Source organism: Ictalurus furcatus, chromosome 19 (assembly GCF_023375685.1).
Source record: "Ictalurus furcatus strain D&B chromosome 19, Billie_1.0, whole genome shotgun sequence".
In the NCBI taxonomy this organism is placed as follows: domain Eukaryota; kingdom Metazoa; phylum Chordata; class Actinopteri; order Siluriformes; family Ictaluridae; genus Ictalurus; species Ictalurus furcatus.
Window position 1 is genome coordinate 643,167 of NC_071273.1, and position 19,538 is coordinate 662,704.

Sequence of the window (19,538 nt, forward strand, 5' to 3'; positions counted from 1 at the left end):
GTGATGTTGTGGATAATGGCCCCAATGGTACTTACTGGAGGATTCAGAAATTTTGAACTACATCTGTATCCAATTCCAACAATATGTTTTACAACAATAAGTTTGTGAAGGTCTTGGGAGAGCTCTTTACTTTTACCCATAATTAGATGTTTCTTATGTGAAACCATGGTAACGGAAAGCCTTTTTATAGACCATCAATTTACTAACCCAGCTGATATTAATTTGCACAGACAGGAGTTATAATTACTTATGGATTTCAGCTGGTTCCTTGCATTACCTTGCCTAGGAGAACTGCTTTTCCTTAGCGTGTTCAATACTTTTTTCCTGTGTCATTCCACTTTATTACACATAACTTTATTTATGGATTTTAATGTTGTGAATTCTTTATATTTCTGGATTTCTTGTGTTAATACTGATGTCTGGTGAAAATTTCATGTGAATAGCCTCATTGGAAATATATTTACTGAAAAAAAAATGTTGATGCGTTCAATACTTATTTCCCCCATTGTAGATACAGAAATTAGTTTATAGGTAATTAGGTTTTAATTTTACTCTTACAGTTAAACAACACAGTTCTGGTCTCAAATTTTAGCTATTTTATTTCTTATAATTTATAAATTTATGAATTTCTGTCATGATGTTTCTTTGCCATAACATCTGGTAATAAAGAGATTTCATCTGTATGATGGGGGAAGTCATGTTGATAAAGCATGATACAGTGGATTTACGTTTATCTTCTCTTCAGAAAATATCATATAATACAAAAGGTATATGAAAAGTGGCCACAAGAGTCCCACCCTATGCTTCTGTCACATGACAAACATGAAAGTCATTCAATGAATATCTCCAACAAGAAGACCCAGTTGAATGATGAATTAATCATTTCTGTTCTCATAATTTGTCCTTGGCTGCATATAATTTGTTCTTTATTCTGAATATGATAAATGTTTGTGCAAATAGACGTGTTGGAATTTGTCTATTTAAAATTTTATATTTTAATTTAGAATTAAATTGACTTAATTGAATAAAGATTTGTTCATTTTGCTGAACAAAGTCAAAGATCCAAGTCAGTAAATTGATCTGATCTTCCAATCATCAAGTCCTTAGCTCACAACCTAATTCCAGAGGCCATAAGGTTATTCATCTTGACATTTTGTTAATTGCACTGGTTACCACCATCTTGTCAGGCTAATCAGAAAGGTAGAGTGGCAGGATGTAACATTGACGCCAGAGCTTAGTGAGACAAGAAAACAGATGAGCCATATGAAAGTTGTAAAAGCTGTTGGAAAGTAATTATGCCCATTAAGATTTTTACCAATGGGTAACAGGCATATTAAAACCTGCAGAAGGAAATACCTCTGTGTGTATTTTTGTACTGCTTCATCAAGATGTAGTGTGTTAAAGGGAGATGTTAATAGTGATAAAGTTCTGCTAAGTAGAGGCACTGTCATATATTTGTTATTATACATCTTTAGATATATTTGTAACCCTTTATATGGTCAGAGATGACCTATTAACACCAACATCCAAAATGTGAACTTCCACAAACATTGTGTATACTGTTAGACAATTTAGGATAATCTTGTACTTCATTAATGCATCATGAATACCAAGCAATGAATCAACAGCAAAAAACTACTACATGTATTTTCCTCAGATTATGAATGTAAATAAGTTTTTTTTTTTTTTAGAAAATGAAAGATGTGGATGTTTTCTAGTTGTTTAATGTAATATAAATCTATCTATTTTCCCCTGTAAAAAAAATCCTGATCAGTCCAACAGATTGAATGATACTGCTCTTATTATAGCAACAAAACTATTTTGTGCATGTGTGTGTGTGTGTTTTCCACTCCTGGTCCAGACATCTTGGAAATGAAAAGTCTCCTGCCACAAGATCTTCAGAGGCAGTGAGTATTCATTTCATCCTGACATCAAAACAGTGAATGGATACTGTGCACACTAGTGGCCATATATATATATATATATATATATATATATATATATATATATATATATATATATATATATATATATATATATATACACACACACACACACATTATATATATATATATATATATATATATATATATATATATATATATATATATATATATATATGTGTATATATATATATATATATATATATATATATATATATATATATATATATACACACACATACATACACACACACACGCATATATTTAGGCCTCATCATAGCACACAGGCAGTGCTGGTTAAAGTGGTAAATGACCTATTACTGGCCTCTGATCAGGGTTATGTCTCCTTGTTTGTGTTGCTTGATCTTAATGTAGCTTTTGATACAACTGATCAAACTATTCTCCTCGATTGACTAGAAAACATTTCTGGCATTAAGGGAACGGCCCTCCCCTGGCTCAGGTCTTATTTGACTGATAGTTATCATTTTGTAGAAGTAAATGGAGACTTCCCTATGCATACTAAAATAAAGTTTGGTGGTCCACACGGGTCTTTGTTAGGCCCACTTCTCTTTTATTTATATTTGCTGCCTCTGGGTCAAATTATTTGTAAACATGGTATTAGCTTCCACTGTTATGCTGATGACAAACAGTTTGTTTCAGCAAAGCCAGACAACAGACAGCAGCTTAATAAAGTTAAGGAATGTGTAAAGGACATTAGCCACTGGCAGCCGATTAGCTTCCTTTTTTCTTAATTCTGGCAAGACAGACGTACTTGTACTAGGAGCACATGCAGCCAGAAATAAGCTTTCTTATTACATAGTATATCTGGATGGCCATTCTGTTTCATCATGTGCAGAGGTAAAAGACCTTGGTGTGGTTACTGACTCCAGTATTTTATTTGATGCTCAGATAATATTACTAGTATAGCCTTCTTTCATCTCAGAAATATTGCTAAGATAGGAAACATAATGTCACTACACGATGCAGAAAGATTTGTTAATTCTTTTGTTACCTCTAGGTTGGATTATTGTAATGCCTTACTGTCTGGATGTTCCAGTCGGTGAATAAACAAGCTCCAGTTAGTCCAGAATGCAGCTGTAAGAGTCCTTACTAGAACCAGAAGATATGACCACAACACCCTATCTTAACCACACTGAATTGGCTTCCAGTAAAATTTCACATTGATTATAAAATAATACTGTACTATTGACTGATAAAGCACTGAATGGTCTCTGACCACAGTACCTGAGCAAACTTTGGTCTTTTATGATCCGCCACCCCTACCTCAATCAAAAGGTGCAGGCTTTTCGTTAGTACTTCGACTAATAAAGGCTATAGCAGGAGCTTTCTCTTACAAAGCCCCAGAGTTATGGAACAGCCTTACAATTAGTATTAAGTCTGGGCAGAAAACATATTTCTGTAGTCAAGCTTTTTATGAATAGTTTTTTCTTAGTCAGAAGAGCAGATCTAGAGGGCTTACGGGCATAGAGTGTTGTGGTGAACTGGGATATTTGGATCATGAATCCCGCCACTCCTCCCACACACACACTTTCCTGCATTCACTCGGGCTTATCAATGGTGGAATGACTGGCTGCCTTATGTCCCAGGGCACCCTAATGTCTGTGTTACCTTCTGGCTCTCCCTTTTATTTATGCGGTCAATGTTAGTATTGCCGGAGTCACTGCTTGCACTCATGCATGCAGTTTACCTTAATCTTTTTCAGGACAATAAGCATAATAATGTCTCCTGAGATAACACTGATTCTTCTGATCGGACCTGCCCGATCCATCTTGATGTCCTACTTCCTATGGGGCATGAACTAGAGATCTTCTGTATTGCATTCTGACATGCTAACCACTGGGCTGTCTGCCAGGATATAATGTTATGGGCAGAGTGAGCTAAAGAAGCAGTGAGCCAATGCAGAGCTCTGTTATGTCTGCATGGCAACTAACAAAGCCCTGAGGTTTAAATAGCAGCATGCACAGGTCTCTGCTGATTGCCTGTATGAGATTGAGATGCTATAAAAGATGGCAGTGGGTTTACCTGTGAAGGTTACAGTATCTCAAAAGGCGATATGCCCAAGGAAAAATGCTAGAGGGTGTTATGGGTGTACTCTGCCCACATTAGGTGTTTAGCCCACATCGAGGGATTGGAGGAGACCAGACATCTTAGACACCGTTTCAGGTCCTGATTGACCCTTTCTGTCTGGCCATTTGACTCTGGGTGAATCCCCAACGGTAGGCTCACCATGGCACCTATGAGACCGCAGAAAGCTTTCGTAAACCAACTGGTGAACTGGGAGCCTCAATTGGACACCATGTTGGCTGGAAAGCTGTGTGTGCCTACCACATGGTTCAGGAAGAGTTCAGCTGTTTCTTTGGCTGAGGGAAGTTTTGGTAGCGGAATAAAGAGCTCCCGGGCCACTACATCATAGTTCCTCTCCGGTGCGGTCAGCTATTGAGAAAAGTATGTGCAGGGGTGTAACTCTATTTTGGGCCCTGACTGCTGCAAGAGGATAGTGCCCACCCTGATATTGGAGGCGAGTGTCGGGTTGGGCATCCAAAGCACAGGGGCTGAAGTTAGTCTCCCCTTCAAGGCTTTGAAGGCCTTCTGCACCTTGGCTGTCCATCTAAACCTGGCTTAGGGTTTCTTGGTGAAGGTGCACAATGGGGTAGCCACAGTGCTAAAATTAAATTAAAAAGCCCATGAACCGCTGGACTGCCTGGACAAAGATGAGTTGAGGCCATTCCTTGACTGTTTTGATCTTGGCCGGATCGATACTCAGCCCCCCATGAGATATGACAAAGCTCAAGAACGAGATGGTGGTGACATGAAACTGCAGCTTCTCATGGTAGATGAACAGGTGGTTCTGAAGGAGGAGCTGAAGGAGCCGATGGGACATAAACCACATGCTTTTCTAGCGAATTGCTAAAGATCAGAATGTCATCTAGGTAGATGAACACTGTTCAGAGTCTCACAGAGGGGCTCATTTATAAAATGCTGGAAGAAAACAGGGGTGTTCATCTGGCCAATAGACAAGATACTTGTAATGTCCCAAGGGCGTGATGAACGTGGACTTCCATTCATCTCCCCCAAGTTATACGCACTGCATAAATCTAATTTTGAAAAATTCTTTACCCACTGCAGGCGAACAAAAGCTGAATTCATCAAGGGCAGGGGTGTCAATCCTTTTATGTGACTACATTTAGGTCACGATAGTCTATTCATTGGCGCTGGCCTAAATCTTTCACAACATCGAGCCCCTTCACAACATCGAGCCAAGTCAAGAATACTCTGAAGGAGGTAGGTGTATCATTGTCAACATCTACCATCAAGAGATGTCCTCATTAATGTAAATACAGATGGTTTACCTCAAGATCCAAACCATTGGGGACACTCAATAACAGAAAGGCCACATTAGCTAAAAAAAATATTTAAAAAAAAAAAAAAGCCTGCCCAAGATTGTGGAATCTGGAACTAGATTCTTTGGACAAATGAAACCAAGATTAGTACCAGAATGTTTGAAAGAGAAGGAAAGGAAGGGCTCGTGATCAAAAACCACATCATCTGTCAAACATGGTGGAGGAAGTGTTATGGCATGGACATGTATGGCTGTCAATGGAACTGGGTCACTGGTGTTTATTGATGATGTGACTGCTGATAGAAGTAGCAGGATGAATTCATACCATGAAAGCAACCCAAGACCTTCTTAAGGCAAAGAAATGGAATGTTCGGAAATGGCTGAGTCAGTCACGTGACCTCAACCCAATTGAGCATGCTTTTCAATTATCTAAAGACAAAACTGAAGGCAGAAAAACCCATAAACAAGCGATTGAAGGTGACTAAGGCCTGGCAAAGCATCTCAAGTGAAAAAACTCAGAATCTGGTGATGTCCATGGGTTCCAGACTTCAGGTAGTCATTGACTGCAAAGGCTTTACATCCAAGTTTTAAAAATAATCCATATCTTTGTAATTATGTTAGTTTGTGCAATTAAGACAAGATAAGATAAGATAAGATAGTGGAAACACTTGAAGAACAAAATGTTCAAATTTCAAAGATAAAATAAAATATTGTAGATATATGTATGACAATGATACGGTTCATGTAAATAAAAACACTTTCACAGGATTTTCTTTCAATTCTGGTGGAATCAGAGGTGTGAAAATGTGCCAAATATTTAACATACAACCAGCATTACAGTGATGGGAATAAAGCATAATTTCAAGAAAGTTTTTAATTATTTCAAGATACTGAGTCATAACTTCAAGAATTCAATGTTATTTTTTTCCTTAAATGAAATCAGCTGGCTTCCACACATTTAATACCTGCTTTTTGGTCATATTCATTTGTTCATGCAATTTTTATTCTGTAATTTATCAGTGACTACGTTTATATGGACAGCAGTAATCTAATTATTGACCTTATTCTGAATAAGACAATATTCTGATTAAGGTGTTTACATGAGTCACTTTTAGAAAATTCCTTTCATGTTCCCATGTTACATGTTGTAGTACATTACATCCCCACGCCACGCCGTCCAATGTTCCCTCCAAAATTTCACGTATCAACATAGAGTCCATCTTTGTTACGGTACCATATACAGTTTTGGGTGTGTTTAATTTTAATTTTATGAAAGCTTCAAGTGCAGTTAGTTATTTTTCAAGCTATACGTGCAAACAGGCAACTGCTGGAAGCCACGGGTTGTGTACGAAACCGCATAATTATATGTATAGTATATATAGTAGCTGAAATACATGTATTTCTCCTACTATATACATGTATTCTCCTACTATATAGTAGGTAAGTACGTGGTTTCGGACGCAGCCTTGCTCTCTTGTTTGCCGTCAAACGGTTGAGCACAGCCATGTGTGATCGTGTCCTGTTGAAAAATGCAGTGAAAACTCCCACATGACGTTAATAGTGTGATTAAGGTGTGTACATGTCTGTAATGCACGTCGATAATGTGACTAAAATAGGAATACTCCACACATCTTAATTCGATTTGTGTTTACTTTGAGTATGGCTTTAGTCGGATTAAGGTAATCAAAAATTGCTGTTTACATGGTAGTTTCTTAATCAGAGTATTGTCTTAATCGGGTTAATATCGGATTATTGTTGTCCATGTAAACGTACTGTATGTATCAATTTGCATTAACTCCAATCTGTATCATCTTAAATTCAAAACATCCCAAAGTACATTTTTGTCAAAGTGTTTTCGGTTTCTCTCGTTCTTCACTGTAACAGTAGAACAGTTATATTCAGCTTTACTTACATTGCTTTTCTGGATGCTGCAATCACAGGCATCATCTTTAGAAAAACAGCTTCTGGTATCTTATCTGTACTGAAATATTTACTCAGGTCAAACTCTTCCAGCTCCTGTGCTGATGTCAGTAACACAAACACCAGAGCAGACCACTGTGAAGAAGAGAGTTTACTTTGTTTTCCAGATTTCAGGTAGTGTTGGATTTCCTCCACTAGAGAATTATCACCCAGTTCATTCAGACAGTGGAACAGATTGATGGATTTCTCTGTGGGAAGCTCTTCACTGATCTTCTTCTTAATGTGCTGAACTGTATCCTCTATGCTCTTGGAGTTACGTCTTGTCTGTTTTACTAAGATATGTAAGAGTTTCTGATTGGACTTTAGTGAGAGACCCAGAAGAAAGCGAAGAAAAACATCCAGATGTCCAGTCTGACTTTCTAAAGCCTGATCTATTGCACTCTTGTGTACATCTGAGACCCGTGATACAGAGAACTGATACTGATCAAGAACATTTCTCTTTTCCATCATAAAGGTCAGGTGCACATACAGAGCTGCGAGGTGCTCCTGAATGCTCAGATGAACAAAGCAGTACACTTTACTCTGGTGAAGCCCAAACTCCTCTCTGAAGATCTGCGTACACACACCTGAGTACACTGCTGCTTCTCTCACATCAATGCCACACTCTCTCAGGTCTTCCTCATAGAAGATCATGTTCCCTTTCTTCAGGTGCTGAAAAGCCAGTTGTCCCAGTTTAAGAAGCTTTCCTTCATCACTCTCCTGCTTCTTTGAATACTTTTCTCTTATGATTTTTGTCTGAATGATGAGGAAGTGTGTGTACATTTGCGTCAGAGTCTTGGGGATCTCTCCACTCTCTGCTTCACCTAACATTCTCTCTAAAACACTGGCTGAAATCCAGCAGAAGACTGGGATGTGGCACATGATGTAGAGGCTTCTTAATGACTTCAGATGTCTGATGATTTTATTGGCCAGGCTCTGATCACTGATCCTCTTCCTGAAGTACTCCTCCTTCTGTGGGTCATTGAACCCTCGTACCTCTGTGACTCGATGGACACTCTCAGAGGGGATTTGATCAGCTGCTGCTGGTCGAGAGGTGATCCAGATGAGAGCAGAGGGAAGCAGATTCCCTTTGATCAGGTTTATCAGCAGCACATGCACTGATACTGATTCAGTAACATCACACACTCTCACTGTGTTCTGGAAATCCAGAGGAAAACGATACTCGTCCAATCCGTCAAAAATAAACAGAACCTTTTTCAATCTGGACATTTCTGTTTCTTTTGTTTGATTAAAACAGACATGAAGAAGCTCCATCAGACTCAGTTTCTGGTCCTTCATCAAATTTAGCTCTCTGAAAGGAAGTGGAAATATGAGGTGGATGTCCTGATTTGCTTTCCCTTCAGCCCAGTCCAGAATGAACTTCTGCACAGAGACCGTTTTTCCGATACCAGCAACTCCCTTTGTCAGCACAGTTCTGATGGGTTCGTCTTGTTCAGATAAGGGCTTAAAGATGTCATTGCATTTGATTGGTGTGTCTTCTGTTGTTGTTCTCCTGGATGCTGCCTCGATCTGTCTCACCTCATGTTCATTATTGACTTCTCCACTGTCTCCCTCTATGATGTAGAGCTCTGTGTAGATCTCATTCAGGAGTGTTTGGTTTCCCAGGTTTATTATCACTCCATTCAAACACTCAAACCTCTTCATCAGATTTAATTTGAACTTTTTCTGGAATTCATTTATAGCAGCAGATTCTGGGTCGCACCTGTGAGATGGTGAATAGGAAGATGTGGTGATACATGGGGTCCAATATTTAGACTTTAAGATAATATATTTTTTTAACTGGATGTGACTGAATACATCACTCTAAATGAACAGGCAATGTGTTATAAACAGATACAAATACAGATATAATTTTTAGGAAATGTGTGAATGTGTATGTGCCCTGCAATGGATTGGCACCCTGTCCAGGACATGCCCCGCCTTGTGCCCTATCCTCCCTGGTATAGGCTCCAGGTTCCCCCGTGACCCTGAAGAAGGAGTAAGCGGTAGAAGATGGATGGATGGATGGAATATCAAAAATGTATACATAGATGTAGCCGGGATAGTACTACAGCCTGAAGGGCAATTTATGTTAGCCAATCCACCAACTGTCATGTGTTTGGGAGGTGGGAGGAAACTGGAGAACCTGGAGGAACATGTGAAACTCCACACAGACAGTCACTGGGGAATCTGGAACTGTGAGGTAGCAACTTGTATTTTATCAAAATAACATTAATTCAATAATTAACATGTAGGGCATTTCAGAGATGTCCTTATCCAGAGCAACTTACATTTTTACATCTGAATAGTTGAGGGTTAACAGCACTAGGGTTTCAACTCATGACTGTACAATCAGTAGTTCGGTGTCTTAACCACTGTGCTACCACTGCCCTAATTAAATAGACATTTCTGTCAGTCTGCAGGTGCCTTTCAAATTTTTCAGCCACGCTTCCTTTTATCTTTCTCAGTAAAATGTCTATTTTCATTATTTTTAATGATTAAAGTATTAAGTCTATGCTATAGTGCCAGGTACATGATTTGTGATAAACGCTCATTGTCTGTGTCCACATATTAGATCTGTTTATTATTTATTTTAGTGAAATAATCATTAACACAAACTTTAACTTAAAGCAATATAAATTAGGCATTTTAGTTAACTAGCAAGCTAATCCTGTTCAATTCTTAGTTAGCACACCAATTGTGCTGACAGTTATATTAAATGGTCGCTGCAAAGACGGCGCATATCAGACTGGAATTATTCCTCCAAACAGTCTGTAAACACAACCATCCTCTGTTTGGAAACGTGTCCAGTTCTATAGTATGTAGAGCATTTTAGAAAACAAAGTCTGTCTTGTATCTAAAAATCAGTAAAGTCTCACTTCATGTTTTTTTCCATGATATAACAACTTATAACAACAAATTACAATACTGCTGATTTCTGTTTCTGAATATGTACAGTAGCGGGAGACATCAGAGTCATGTGTCTCACTCAGAGGTTTGGATTGGTCAATCACAGTAGGGATTCCCAATGGCTGAATAACGTATTAATATCTTGCATTCTGAAAATTGTAGTGCTCAAATGAAAACAAATGACATAAAATGAGCAATTCTGCTAAAACGTAGACAGTAAGCAATACAGTCCCATACAACAGAATACCACATACTATAATAAATAATATATTAACTTTTAGTTTATGCTAAGATTTCCCTTTAACTATGACTTTAGTAGTGACATTAACAGTGAGGAGATGTTACCTGTGTAGAAGTAAGGGGTCTCCATCTTTAAAATCCAGAGGATCATACATAGACCTATCACTTTTCATGGAGATACAGCTGGGTGCTGGTGATTCTGATCTCTTTCCCTGGAGTTTACTGCACAACATTATAGACAGTCATTTAGTCATTTATATACACTCTTTACAGTTTTTAATGAACTTCTTAATTTAATGAGGACTTCATTTTACTTTTTAATGAACACAGTCTAACGTCATTTATGCTAAGTGGTGACTGTTAGCTTTTCATTAATAGTAACACCTTTGGTTAAATTTTTCCTTTCATATTAACTCAATAAATATTTTAGATATGAATATTTAATGACTAAAATAAAATCACATGTTAAGTTACCATTTTTTTGAGTGCTAAATACAACGTGACCAATAAGGAACATTGTATTTTTGTTTAATTGTTTATGTATAATTTTCCTTGTTCTAATTCTAGGTATTGCAGGTTATTTCCTGTATGGTCTTTAGGGATGTGACTGAATACATCACTGTAAATGATGTAGGTAACGTCACGATCTCCCCTTTAGACAGTGCTGCAGCTTGCAGCCGGCTCAGAGAGCTGGAGTGCGTGCGCGTGCACGAGCCAGGTGCACGAGTGCTCAGAGAGCGCACGCTCTGATGACTGTGACAGTGTTTACTGTGGACACGTGCGTTTGTTTTGTTTCTGTTCTGTCTCCTCCCTGTTATGTCATTTGTTGTTCGAGTGTGTGTCTAGATTGGTTTCAGCCGTCAGCACTTAACGCTGATTATGTTTGCAATATATACCCCTCGCCTCCCAGTACATGGTGCGGAGTATTATAATGTATAGTAGTTGTCATAGTTTAGTTTAATGTAGATTAGTTTCCACGATACTACATGGTTGTTTCCCGACTATCGTTTCTCTGTTCATGTTTCATGTTTTGTGTTATGACCTCGTTTCTAGTGACCTCAATTTTGATTCGCCTGACCCATTGCCTGTTTCTGACTATGCCTCTGTTTCACGTTTTGGATTTGTCTGCCTGCCTCCTTTTATAAAACATCTTTACCTGCACTTGCTTCCACCTCAATTACCATACAGTGACAGAATACTTCACCTAACATGGATGCAGCAGGAAGATGGTGGAGACATCACGCTACGCAAACCATCCCCACCTTGGTTTCGATCCAGTTTCCGCAAGATTCTTTCGTAGATCTCGCAGATCGTTTTGATTGGTTTTTTGGCTACCTGGACTATTTTCTTGTTGACAGCCAGACGTATTTCTTGAGCCTAAAGGACACCAAGCCCAGCGAGAGGCAATGGATAAGGTTCATGGTGTCCCGGTTTGTTGGGCCAGTGGGCGCAGTGTCTAGCAGCCATGGGGTCCAGGGGACTGGAGAAAAAACTCAGTTCATGGAACTATTTTTGAAGGAGTTTCGGGATCCGAGAGCTACGACCTGGATCAACTGTTGAGATGAGTCAATGTGACGAACAAGGCTGACATGCCATTCAAAAACCAATAATGAGGGGATTTACAGGGCAGCCTTCACATCTCCGCTTCAGGTTCCAGCCAACGTGGGGGAGGTTCCACCAAGATGCATGACTGAGGGTTGCTGGAAAGAGACTCAGCTACAATGTCCTACATGCAAGAAACTAGGTCCCCAGGAAGCATTTTTCGGCTCAAAGGAATGCTTCAAGAGCAACTGTCATAAGCACAAACTACTACACAGAAAGCCCCTGCGGAACTACAGCCAGAGGTCAATGTGGCGACCTCAGCGCTCCAGCTTGAGACCCACAAGGAGATCTCACATGCTGAGCTACAGCCAGAGGTCAACGTGACGACCTCAGAGCTCCAGCCTGAGACCCACAAGGAGATCTCACATGCTGAGCTACAGCCAGAGGTCAATGTGGCGACCTCAGAGCTCCAGCTTGAGACCCACGAGGAGGTCTCACCAGCTGAGCTCCAGCCAGAGGTCAACATGGCGACCTCAGAGCTCCAGCTTGAGCCTCATGAGGAGGTCTCAGATCCAGAGCTCCAGCATAAAGTCAAGTTCCTGCTAGAGGTCAAAGAGGTGACCTTCCAAGCTAAGTTCCTGTCCAAGGTCGAAGAGGCAACCTTTCAAGCCAAGTTCCTGTCCCAGGTCAAAGAGATGGTCAACCCAAGCTCTGCTCATGCTAAGTTCCTGTCCCAGGTCGAAGCCGACGTCATGACCAACCAGGTTCTGCTCATGCCTGAAACTGATGTCACGAACAACCAAGTTCTGATCACACCAGAGTCTGCTGATACAGACAACCAGTTTCTGCTCATGCTTGAAACCAACATCACAACCAACTGAGTTATGCTCACGCCAGAGTCTGTTGACACAACCAACCAAGTTTCCATCATACCTGAAATCAACCTGAGTCTGCTGACATGGTTGACCAAGTTTTGCTCACAACCGAATCTGCTGGCAAGGACAACCAAGTACATCATTTGGCACACAACTTTAGTATTTACTCTCCAAAGCATGTTTTCGGAACAGAAGTAACGTAATGGGTAAATGTACCAGGCGCAGACCAACTAATCGATAATGAGATTCGTTAACAACGATTTTCATAATCGATTATCATCTATTTTATTGATTAGTTGTTGCAGCTCTAGTATACAGCATATATTCTTTTACCAACCAAACGGTGCTCTTTCTTGTACTAAAGCGCACGATCTGATTGTGCTTGGTCCACGTATCTGTGAACCTCTCTCAGAACCATTTTGCAACAAGCAGCAGAGCACATTAAACATTGTCGAGCCTGAAAAAATGGAATGTGTGGTCGGTTAGATTTAAGAAAAAAATATTGCATACCGTATGGTTTACATAAAATATTACGTTTCTCATCAAAATTTATGATAACCTAATTTAAACAAAATTATAAGAGTGAGTGTAATCGAGTCATGTAGTACATGTACAATAACTGTAGTATTTAAATTAACATGGCTATAGTTGTGTGCTAGATTAGCGCTGTGCTGACATGCAGGCTTTAGTACGCCAGCAACTGGGGATTGAGCCTCAGTTCAGTTGAGTGTGTTTATTTAATGAGTGTTTTTTTTTTTCCACTGTAGAAAGTGCCTCAATGTAACGTTGAATGAATTCCATCTTCTCCTTTCTTGCCAATGGAAACTTTTGTTCTTTTCTTAGATTAAACATTTTACTATTTAAAAAAAGCTGGTTTAAAGTGAAAACAGAAGTCCACACACTGAACAAAAGCTCATTGAATTTACTTAATTCAAATTTGTACATCGGTTCCACGTGATTTGAGTGACATTAACGTAATTTTTTTTGTACATCAAACATGATTTGATCATATATTTTCAGTGCCCTGAATAAAATTTAACTTCACCTGAGTTGAGGATTGACATTCTGCAACAGCCACATTGCGTTATTATACAAATAATGCAATAATATACATATACAAAACACTGCATTATTCTACCACACACAGTTTACCCATGTTCATTTAAATACTATAGTTATAGTACCTGTACTGTGTGAATCGATCAAAATTAAACCAAATATTCAAACATTTTATGTATTAATTTAAACATGTAGCAACATTTATCAAATGTGTTGTTACAGAAAGAGCATATTCACAGGGGAATTTACACATTCTGATTATCACAGATACTAAGAGGTGGGTAGTAATGCACTACATTTACTTCAGTCACTTTTTGAAAAAAAAAATACTTTTAATAGTTATCTGGCCATACTTATTCTCTTACTCAAAGTCATTTTTAATCACAGAAGGGCAGTTTTACTTTGCTACATTTTGTGCTGTTCCTCTTAAATATTAAGAATATATGTTGTTTTAATAATTAGTTTAAATTACGTATGAGGTTGCGAGCCTTGCAATATGCTGCAACCACTCAGAACAACCTTGCACGATTTTAGCGTCTCAATCCTGGAGAGGTCACACACACATACCATTTTATATGTAGTCAGAAATTCAGGATTTTCCCTTCATTTTAATCATATATGAAGTAACTAGTAACTTGCTACTTGAGTTGTCTTCTCATTGTATACTTTATTACTCTTACTATTACTAATTATTAACATTATTACTTTTACTGTTACTTGAGTAATTATTTTTATAAGTTGTTTTTCTTGTACTTGAGTAAATGTTTTGGATACTCTGCCCACCTCTGTGTATAGTTGTGTATTCATATAATTTTGTACAGATGCAGGTTGTTATAATGTGTCTATGTTATGTATTAATCTGATTAACCTCTTATTGGATGTGTTTGTTCAAGTTCAAGTGGTTTTATTGTCATTTCAACCATACACAGCTGGTACTGTACACAGTGAAATGAAACAACGTTCCTCTAGGACCATGGTGCTACATAAAACAACACACTAACCACATGAAACGACACAGAAGTAAATAAGATCTACACATTCGCACATGCAGACGCACATGCAGACGTGTGCTAAAAACACAGGACAGTAAAATATCTACTAAAACAGGACAACAGCTACAGTAAGTGACAGTGTAGCGCAGAACAGTACACAGTTTTAGTGTGGAAGTGTCTGATATAATAGGTAGGGCAGAAGATGCAGGCTTCTTGGGTGAATTAATTAACCTGCTAGTAAAGTGCTTTAGTTTACTGGTTTTTATTCACTCAGCTCAAGCAGCTGATATCTATATTATTACTTTCCACCACGACTTTATACCCACTGAACATTTGCTCTACAAGGGTTCAGCTCTACCTGACCAGCCGACCTACATGTTGAAGGTGTGAAAAGGAAGGTGTGACTGCGTATTGGCCAAAACAACAGAAGGAATTATTAACACCCAACCCCATGCACAGGTACAAATGGCCCATAAACCTAGGCCCACACAAACCTAAAGTGTGGAGGACTTTCCACTGAACTAACCAAATTATATTTAAAATGAAACTGCACAGAAAGTTTACAAAAATAAGAGACTAATAGAAAATCCAGAGACTCTATTTGCAGACCTCCATAAGGATAGCAGTACCAGCAACCTGATTTTTTTTTTTTTTTTTTTTTTTTTTTACATGAATAAACCCAATGCATGGCACAGGGCCATAATTTCAGATTTTCCCTCTGCTGAAAGAAAAGGCATCTGTGGGGGTTTCCAGCTGAAAATAAAAAAACGAGGAAGACACAACAACTATCAGCATCACCAAATACAAAGCAACAGGGATAGTTGTAGTAAAAGCATCCACTGGCTCTTTGAACAAAACTTCCTCAAGATCAAAGAAAGAGCACAGCAAGAGCCCATTACCAATGACAAACAGAGGAGTCAGACTACTTGCTTCCACCTCCCTCTCAGATGAGCATAGACATCCCCCCAGCACTGAACAAACCAAAGAACCCCATCCATACTGTTACTGCACTGACATGAGAGAAAGATTCACAGTGCTGGAAGGGGAACTGATACGGCTCAGAGAGATGACCATCACAGACCAGCCCAGAAATATTTGGTTAAATTTTGATCGATTCACACAGTACAGGTACTATAATTATTTTCATTCAGTGTTACTTTCAGGAACTTTCTAAAGTGAAAAAAAAAATCCACGGTAATTAAAAAAAGTACTAAACTGAGCCAAGGCTCGAACCATAGTCGCTGGCGTACAAATGTTACACTGTACTATGTGACTCAATCATGCTCACTTTATATAATTAAATCTTTTAATTAGAAACTTGTTTAAATTAGATTTTATAAGTTTTGATGAGAAATGTAATGCTTTATGTGAACCATTTGACCACACATTCCTTTTTTTTTTTTTTAATGTACTGTATTCAGCTACAGTCTGTTGTTCCATGCGCCACCTGGTGGTTATTGTGTGAAGCACAACAAATTCATTTAAATTCTAAGAAGCGGGCCTTCAGGGTATCACGTGATCACACGTGATGAATCGTGTGAAACCTCGTGAAAAAAACACGCATTCTTAAAGGCCACACCTGTAGGCCTTTCACAGTTTCACTGAGCCAAATAACTGAATTTGGTATCACAAAAGCAGCTAATATAATGTTAGATAGCAATGTTACATGATTATTTACGTTTGTGTTAATGACCTTGCTAGCGATATTACTAGTAGTTACATGGGTGAAGACAAGTTTTTGCTAGTGGACATTAACTAGTTCTCCTACTGCAGCTAGGCTCCTTTTGTTCTGGACATGGCGTTTCTTTTCATCAGTTTTGTACTAAAGACAGACAGAATCACTTTTTTCTTTTGCATCTTTTTCAGTGGAAAAATCCAGAAACTCCACTTTCAAATCTCTTTAATAGTTCTATGATTTGAAGTGCTATTGCACACTCAAATATCTATAATTTTACATCACCACTGAGGAGACCACTTTACTGTTTGTAAACAAGATTTCTAACCTGGTTAGAAAGAGACATGATTCGCATATTAAATGACCTTTAAATGACCTTCTTGGTTATACACAGTAGAAATTCCCAAATCTAGTAATTCTGCTAAAATGCAGGCAGTAAGCGATACAGTCCCGTACAACAGAATACTACATTCCACGATAAATAATATATTAAATTCTAGTGTTATGCTGGAATTTCCCTTTAACTGTGACTTTAGCAGTGAGATGTTACCTGTGTAGTGAGGAGTCTCCATGTTTAAAATCCAGAGGATCATACATAGACCTATCACTCTTCATGGAGATACAGCTGGGTGCTGGTGATTCTGATCTCTTTTCCTGGAATTTACTGCACAACATTACAGACAGTCCTTTAGTGATTTATATACACTATTTACAGTTTTTAACTTATTACTTTAACGACAACTTAATTTTACTTATAATGAACAGAATCTATTATTAAGTGGTGACTGTTAGCTTTTTATTATCATTAAAAACTTTGGTTAAGTTATTCCCTTCATATATACACAATAAATAATTTAGATATGAATATTTAATGACTAAATACAAAAAAAATGGTAGTTTACCTGTTTTTTGAGGGCGGGGAAACATTATCTGTGTCCAGATCAGGAGTCTCCATCTTTGATTATTAGTAAAGTTTGCACAAACACACAGCTGAGTCCTGAAGAGTCTGATTTCTTCTGCTGGAGTGGATTACACTCCTAGAAAACACACAAACAAATGTGCAAGTAAACTTCACAATAATTTTCACATCTTTGCCCTAAAGATATATGTTGCTCTTTTAGTGAAAAAGAATAATCCTGTGCTTACAGTATTGAGTGATCGGCGTATGCACAGGGACTGACCCTCACATTCTTATCACCAAATCATTAATTCATTTATTTTCAGTAAGCGCTTTATCCTGATCTGTGGCCGTGAATTTTGCATTAGGCTGCAGAAGTATTTCTGTTTCCTCACTGCACGTCATACATTCTCACTGGGGTCTGAGCTCCTCTAAGGGTTATATTTTAAAATCACCCTTAAATGCCAGTGCACAACCGCTCACAACAACCATGCACATTTTTAGGATCTCAATCCTGGAGAGGGGGAAGACGCAATTGTGTCAACGTAGTCAAGACACCCACACCCACAAACACCCTCCCCGCACACATACACTCACACACAGATTTCACTTACCGACGCACATCCAACGATGTTTTTTGACTGATGAATTAAATCACATTTCATACATCTGAATGGTTAAAGGGGAATGGGGCTAACAGGACAAAATGCAACTTTATAGTGTTATTTATTTACTGTGCTGTGATAAAGCATTGTATTAACAGAAGTGCCAATTCTGCTATAAGACCACTGCTTCAGAGTAACAGCTATCATGATAACGCCAAAGGGGTACTGAACTACACTTGCCATCAGTCCCAGCATGTCACATTTCTCAGGATGCCATTAAGGCTCACGGCCTCACCATGGGCATCACTCTGTCTCCCTGCTCTGCCTCGGATGTTACTACGCTATCAGGCTGCACTTCGGATGTCGCTCTTCATTCTTACTCTGCTGAGGATGTCAGTCTACCTCCTTGCTCCACTGAGGACATCGTTCCTACCCTTGCTTAAGTCTTGCTTATAGTCTGGATGTTTTTGCCTTGTTTCCCTGTATGTTTAGGCCTATGGTTCTTGTTTTCCCTGTTTAGGTTGTTTGGTTATACTTCACATAAATAAAATCTGCAATTGCATCCACCTCCACTACAAATTCCTGACAATGGTATCATGTCATCACCAGGACAGTAAAAATAGTGTAATGATGTAAAATCTCTTTTTGGATGCTTTTGGGATGATAATGGTTTGTGTGTTTATACTTAATGCCTGTAAATTATACATTAAAATATAAAGTATAAAGTAAAAGGTGAATGAAAGTTAGATTGCAATTGTTAGATTACATTTTTAAAATAAACTGCTCTGGTTAATCATGTTAGTATGTGTTGAGTGACATGATATCTAGATTAGGTGGCTAAATTAGCTAACCATCTGTTAAATGCTGTTTTTGTTCTTTTGCTGGTTTTGTCTACCATGAGTAGGCTTGTAATGCTTATTCATATCATTATGCATATTCATCTATATGACAAATGTTAAGGCATAGCTATTATATTAATGAATTGGTATTGATGGCGCCCTCATCAAAACCCAGTGTGGTTAAACTAGGTTAGACTAGCCATGTGGAAAATACGCGTGTGCAGCTATTACATCGCAATAACCGTGTGTTCAAAGCAGAGAGAAGGAGCAGCTGATTTTGTACATTAGAGCAACCTGGAACACGAACGTAATGTATTCAAAACACAATACAATGGTCACTTACAAAATTTAGTAAAAAAATACAAGTTGAGAGTGTGTGTATTTACATTTACAGCATTTGGCAGACGCCCTTATCAAGAGCTTTAACTCACTCCTACAGAAGTGAATAATACCATGCGCATCCTAAAATGGAAATGCTAAAATACATTTATGCTTTTAATATAAAATATTCAAGTAATCTTCATTTGGCCATCTTAAATATATTGAATTGAATTTACTAATTTTATTATAATTTATTTGTAAAATGTAAAAAAAAAAATATTTGGAAGGGGGCGGGGTTCGCTGATGAAAAATAAGTCTT

At 38.3% G+C, this 19,538-nt stretch overlaps 1 protein-coding gene across 2 annotated transcripts in view; it reads right to left on the minus strand.

Moving 5' to 3' along the window:
- Positions 1 to 19,538, minus strand: part of LOC128623034 (NACHT, LRR and PYD domains-containing protein 12-like) — a 393,909-nt gene that overhangs the window by 33,804 nt on the left and 340,567 nt on the right. The window contains exons 2-5 of one of the 2 annotated variants that reach the window (XM_053649881.1): positions 17,459 to 17,593; positions 17,107 to 17,220; positions 10,519 to 10,635; positions 7,217 to 8,986 (exon numbers count right to left, since the gene is read on the minus strand). The exons of the other annotated variant lie outside the window; for it this stretch is intronic. Of the exons in view, the coding sequence (XP_053505856.1) occupies positions 7,217 to 8,986; positions 10,519 to 10,635; positions 17,107 to 17,220; positions 17,459 to 17,511 (2,054 nt within the window). The 5' untranslated portion in view covers positions 17,512 to 17,593. The remainder of the gene's footprint in view (positions 1 to 7,216; positions 8,987 to 10,518; positions 10,636 to 17,106; positions 17,221 to 17,458; positions 17,594 to 19,538) is intronic. 2 annotated transcript variants of the gene reach the window in all.